Source organism: Prinia subflava, chromosome 8 (assembly GCF_021018805.1).
Source record: "Prinia subflava isolate CZ2003 ecotype Zambia chromosome 8, Cam_Psub_1.2, whole genome shotgun sequence".
Classification (NCBI taxonomy): Eukaryota; Metazoa; Chordata; class Aves; order Passeriformes; family Cisticolidae; genus Prinia; species Prinia subflava.
In genome coordinates this window covers 12,202,368-12,208,394 of record NC_086254.1, presented here as the reverse complement: position 1 = coordinate 12,208,394, position 6,027 = coordinate 12,202,368, and the positions used below count along the sequence as shown (strand labels likewise).

The 6,027-nt window shown below is 63.2% G+C and overlaps 1 protein-coding gene across 4 annotated transcripts; it reads right to left on the bottom strand.

Moving 5' to 3' along the window:
• Positions 1–478: 478 nt before the first annotated feature.
• LOC134554411 (GRAM domain-containing protein 2A-like) lies at positions 479–4,195 on the bottom strand. Of its 4 annotated transcripts, none has more exons than XM_063404957.1 (12): positions 3,661–4,184; positions 3,138–3,300; positions 2,969–3,044; positions 2,599–2,772; positions 2,408–2,506; positions 2,208–2,279; positions 2,072–2,131; positions 1,762–1,825; positions 1,467–1,488; positions 1,172–1,274; positions 854–961; positions 479–785 (listed from the first exon to the last, which is right to left on the bottom strand). In XM_063404957.1, the coding sequence occupies exons 1-12, from the start codon at positions 4,067–4,069 to the stop codon at positions 627–629; spliced, it is 1,509 nt and encodes a 502-aa protein (XP_063261027.1). In that variant the 5' UTR covers positions 4,070–4,184; the 3' UTR covers positions 479–626. The 4 variants fall into 4 exon arrangements, with proteins under 4 accessions (XP_063261027.1, XP_063261028.1, XP_063261029.1 ...); XM_063404958.1 differs by having other exon boundaries at positions 619–785; positions 1,378–1,488; positions 3,661–4,175; XM_063404959.1 differs by lacking the exon at positions 479–785 and having other exon boundaries at positions 926–1,062; positions 3,661–4,195.
• Positions 4,196–6,027: the final 1,832 nt, after the last annotated feature.

The following is a 6,027-nucleotide window of genomic DNA, read 5'->3' as shown; positions in this document are numbered from 1 at the left end:
CTCAGAACCTGTGGGAACCCATTGTCCCCACCATGTACCTGTGACCCTGCACCTGCTGGAACCCCTTCCTCTGGCAGGTGAGCCCCGTCCTGGGGAAGGAGCAGGGTAAGAGCCAGAGTCCGGCCAGTGCAGGGCCCTGGGGCTCCCTGGTGCACCCCCAGTGCCCTCTTCCTCTGTCTCCTTTGTCACCAGCAGTCAGCTCCCCGGGGGACTGCTCAGGGTCTTCCGCTGTTCCCTGAAGCCCTGGGACGTCAGCACCTGGAGCTGCCTCCCCACACCAGTCAGAGCCAAAGCCCCTGGTCCTGCTGTGTCCCTGTCTGTTCTGGGGAGCAGGGGGTGTGTGATGGGGCACTGGTTCAGGCTCATCCTGTGGCATCTGGCCCAGCAAATAGTAAGTATTACTATAACACAGATTTTATTGATTTTATTAATAGAATATTCTGTTCTCTGTGCCCCTGCCTTGCCCTGGGCTTGGCCCCCTCTGCCTGCCCCCCCTTGGCAGGGAGGGCTGGGTGGGGGTTGGTGCTGACTCCAGCCCCCTTTCCCTGCTCTGTGCCCTGCCAAGGGTTCCCTGGGTCTCTTCTGCTGCCGCTCAAGGTGGGCAGACAGGGGAGCGAGATGGAGCCTCACAGCCCATGCGGGCTTCCACCGTGGGGGGCTGGAAGGCACTTGATGACAGAGGCCCCCTGAGAGGCCCAGGAAGGGCTCAGAGCAGCCTCTGAACTCCCTGACCCCCCAACTGGAGCTCTGGTGGTGGTCCTCAGTGTCCTCACGTTGTCTTGTACCTGGGGGGAGGCAGGGTGAGGGGGAGTCTCTGCTGGGGACAGAGGCCCCCCCACACCCCACCACTCACTGCTGTGACAGGTTGAGGTCTGGCCAAGCCCCCGCGAACGCCAGCTGCTGCTCCAGCTCCGCGATGCGCAGACCGATGTACCCCGAGGACAGCAGCAAGGCCACCATGCTGAGGACAGGCCAGCGTCATCCAGGGGGCACAGGGTGGTGACACGGGGCAGGAGCAGTGCCATGGCCAATCTCCCGTGTGCTCGCCCCAGGGATGGGTGTCTGAGGGGAAATGCGGGAACCCTGCCCTGCCAGTGCCACCCTGGAGAGGATGTGTAGGGGGCTCAGTAGGGATGGGGACTGGGGGTGTGAGCAGGTCCTGGGGACTCACAGCAGCAGGTAGATGATGATGATGATGTTTAGAGAACTCAGCTGGGGGTTTATCTGGGACCAAAGTGCAGTGGCCCAGGCCCAGAGCACGGTGTGGTGTCCCCCTGCCAGGACAAAGCAGTGTTAGTGGCACTGAGAGTCTGTGCTTGACTCTGACAGGGTGTAAACCCTCAGGATCATCCTCCCATCCCGAGCCCCCTGACCCACCCCAGAGGCCACATGTCTCTGCTGCGGGCACCCATTCACCGCTGCTGGGAACTAGCAGGGCTACCCCATCATCCTCGTGCTCCGCTTGCCTTGATCTCGGGCTTGGCTTATCTGCAGGTGACCAGGAGACACTCGATGAATGCCCCAGGGAGGGGTCTAGGTGTTCGGGGGCACTCGGGGCCACAAGGAGCCGATCCTGCACTCCCTGGAGCTGCGGGAGATGCTGGTCGGGGGGGGGGGTGCGAGGACTGTGTGCTCCCTCCGAGACCCAGACGTGTCTGGGGAGGAGGAGCAGAGCCCAGAGCTGCCCGTGGGACATGAATGAGGGTGGGGGCACGAGCAGGGCTGTGAGCATGCGAGGGGTGCACCAGGGTGGCTGCTCACCCAGGGATTTGTGAAGGCTGTTGGGCTCTGGAGTTCTCTGCTCCAGGTCTGACTGGCTCAGGACCTGGAAGAGGACAAGCCTCGGTCATGATGCGTGTCCCCAAGGCACCTGCCCCACTGCCATGGGGACATGGGCAGGACCTGATGGGACCTGTGTCACTGACAAGGGTCTGTGCTGCCCTGGGCTGGGGCTTTTCATGTTTCCCCCCACATCTTGCCAGGGGCCACTGCATCCAGCCCACCCCATCCAGGGGGCTGGGACCACCCTTCCTCCTGCTGTACCCTCCTGCCCTCCATTCCCTGGCCTTACCTGAGACTTCCTAAGGGTTTCCTCATTGCTCACGGAGTCTCTAAGGCTCTGGCTGCTTTCCTGGGCAATGAAAGATGAAGGGAGGTGCCCTGCAATGGATGGATGAAGCCCCCCTCCCCAGCCAGTCCCTGCATACCTGCAGATGTTTGCAGACCGACCTCAGGAGCTGGTACGTGGCCTCTCGCTGGCGCAGGGACACAAAGAGGAACTGCCAGGGAGCGGGAAGGGGATTTGTGCCAGAGCTGTCCCCTTGGTCACAGTCCAGAGCCCACAGGGACCAGGACACTCCAAATAGCCCCAGGTGAGACTGTCCCACACCACTGTCCCCAGTCTCACCTTCTCCCCCCTGGCCGTGCGGATGCTGACTGCGTTGGGCACCAGCAGCGCCGTGTTGGTCTTTTTGAGGGCTGAGATGGAGGCGACAGGGACCACAGCCTGTGCCAAGGGGGACAGGCTGTGTCACTGTGTTCCCGGCTGCCACCTGTGCCCCTGCCTGTGCCACCGGCCCCACGCCCATTCCAGCCGACCTTGATGTCCTTGAGCAGGAGGTTGGAGTGGAAGCAGATGTGGCGGGAGGACACATACAGGCGGCCGTGGTAGGGCACCTCTCTCTGCCAGGCGCACGAGAAGCAGCCCAGCAGCACGTCCTGCTCGGCAAGCTCCCCGAAGGCCCGGCGGTAGCTGCTGTCCTGCTTGCTCAGCTGCGGGAGGTCGGGGGGTGGTGCTCGGTGCCAGCCCTGGCACCGCGGGCACCCTGCAGCCCCTTGCTCCATCACCACGTCTGCCACAGAACCGGGACAAGCCCTCCCTCGGCCCCCACCCCAAGACAGCATCCAGCCGAGACCATGGGGCTGGTGCTGGGGTCCTGCTCCTCAGCTCCGGTACCCCAACACTCACCGAGGGAGATGGAGGTCCCTGCCTGCCCGTGGCCGCCTGCTCTGTGTCCTTGCAGGAGGGCTCATAGGTCCTGGATCTGGAAGGAGGTATCGGAGGGGGTGACTCGAGGGGCACAGGTGGGATGTGGGGTTGGGGTGCAGGATGCGTCCCCGTGAGGTGCAACACCCACCTGGTGATCTTGGGCTGCCTCAGCTGGGCACTTCCCCTCTCCTCCAGGCTCTGCCACTGCTTCTCCCCCAGCACCTCCCGCCTGCTAAGCTTCAGCTTCCCCGGCATGAGGGACGAGTCCAACAGCTGGGGGAGAGGGGGCAGGTTGTGGGGACAGTCTGTTCCTGCAGCACAGAAGATCCCAGTGTCACCAACCTGTCCCTCCACGAGGGAGGACATGGGGACGGCGCTCAGGCCACGCCGGGACCGAGACAGCAGAGCTCAGCCGGTCGCATGACCCCTTTTGCCATGGTATCATGTGCTGGCTGCGACCCGTGGGCAGCGGGGGCTGGGGTGATGGGGGAAGTGGTGACCCCTGTACCGGCGGGTGACGGGGAAAGCGATCCCTGGACCGGGGGGTGCCAGGGAGTCCGTGGCTGGTCTGGCTCTAGAGGGACGGGAAGGCGGCTGCGGTCCCGTACCCACGCGCGGCCCCAGAACCCAGAACCCCGTCCCGGGCAAGCCCCGCGCTCCCCGCGAGGTACCTGCTGGGGGGCACGGCTGGGACCCCCAGTCCCGTCTGAGCTGTCCCGCTCCCACTCCTTCCAGCGCCGTTCCTGCTCCGATGTTACCTCCTCCTCCTCTTCCTCCTCCTCCTCCTCCCGAGGAAGGGCAGCGGGCGGGGCCGGGCGGCCGCGACAGGTTCGCAGGGAGCGGCCGGGGCAGTGCCAGCCCAGGACGCGGCGGAGCTGCGGGGTGTGAGCCCCAGCCCGGCCTCCGGGGGAATGCGAGACCAGGCGGCTGCCCCCCAAAACAGCTGCAAAGGCACTCCGGCCCTAGCAGTGCTGAGAACCAGAGCGGCACAGCCACAGTCCCGCGGCACTGCAATCCTGTGGCATTTCGCAGTTCTACGGGCACCCCGCAAGCCATGGGCATCCCGCATACCCGGGGCATCCCGCAATCCCGGGACAGCCCACAAACCCGGGACGGCCCGCAATGCCGGGACACCGCACAGCATCGTCCGCGCGCTGCCGCTCCCTTCCCTCCTGCCCTGGCCCCCAGCGCCAGGCAGTGCTGCGGGCACGTCCGCCCCTCGCCCCGGAGGTTTCTGCGTGGGACAGGGACCCCCAGAGGGAGTGGGAGAGGGCGCGGCGGGCCGGGGGCGCTGGGCAGAGCCGAGACCGCGGCCCCCCCGCGGGCCCTGGGTCAGGTGCGAAGGCCACGGACGCAGCCGGGCTCAGCCCCTGCTCTCTGGACCGCGGCTGATAGTGCCCTTCCCGCAGCGAGGAATGGCCGTACAGCCGGGCCAGCCCGAGTGGGACACGGCGCGGCCCGAGGGGCTGCACTCCGCACTCCCACTCCATCCGCCTGGAGCTCGTTCCATTGCCCCACACCGGGCAGACTCGGGTGTCACTCCCTGCCCTTGGCCACGCTGTGTCACACCCCCCGGCCCCTCGCACCTCCCCTCACCCCACGCGCGTGTCCTGCTGAGCCACAGCCCTCATAGCAGTGGCTCCGTGACAGCGCACCCAGGGTGCACACACAGACCTGCACACACAAGGAGTGTGCAGGCACAGGGCATGGACAGGCGGCCATGGAGTCCCTCTGCTCTGGAACCAGGCTGGGAGAGCTGGAGAAGGCTCCAGGGAGAGCTCGGAGCCCTTTGCAGGGGCTAAAGGGGCTCCAGGAGAGCTGGAAAGGGACTGGGACAAGGGACGGAGGGACAGGACACAGGGAATGGCTCCCACTGCCAGAGGGCAGGGTTAGATGGGATATTGGGAAGGAATTGCTCCCTGGGAGGGTGGGCAGGCCCTGGCACAGGGTGCCCAGAGCAGCTGTGGCTGCCCCTGGATCCCTGGCAGTGTCCCAGTCCGGGTTGGACAGGGCTTGGAGCAGCCTGGGACAGTGGAAGGTGTCCCTGGCCATGATGCACTTTGAGATCCCTCCCACTCCAAACCATTCCATGAGTTCTGCAAACATCCCTCAGCACCCGCCTGCGTGCACCGTGTGCGCACACAGCGCATCCCTGCACGCTCGTGTGGGCACACAGGTACACACAAACACATAATCAGTACATGTCATCTATGGATACACACATGTTCACACACATATGGACACATGCAGAGTACCCTCCAAACACACACACAAGGTCTCACACATACATCAGATGTGTGTACACACACAGAGCGGACACAGAGAGGGAGACATACACACACGCACAGAGAGCACACGGGGACACACACACTGGGTCACACACACTGGGTCACACACACTGGGTCACACAGTTACACGGTCACACACACATACAGCGTCATACACAGTCACACACACACAGAGGGTCACATAGTGTCACACATACACACACAGACACAGGGTCACACACAAACAGGGTCACACAATCTCACTCACACTGTCACACAGGGTCACACACACAGTGTCACACAGTGTCACACACTCACACACACAGTGTCACACACTCACACACACAGTGTCACACACACAGTGTCACACAGTGTCACACACTTGCTCTCTCACACACACAGTGTCACACACACACACAGTGTCACACACACAGTGTCACACATTCTCTCACAGTGTCACACACACACATACACACACAGTGTCTCTCACACACACACACACACACACACACAGTGTCACACACACACACTCACAGAGTGTCTCTCACACACACACACACACACAGTGTCTCTCTCACACACACACACAGTGTCACACACACACAGTGTCTCACACACACAGTGTCACACACACACAGAGTGTCTCAGTCACACACACACACACACACACACAGTGTCACACACACACAGAGTGTCTCTCTCTCAGTCACACACACACACAGTGTCACACACACAGTGTCACACACACACACAGAGTGTCTCTCTCTCAGT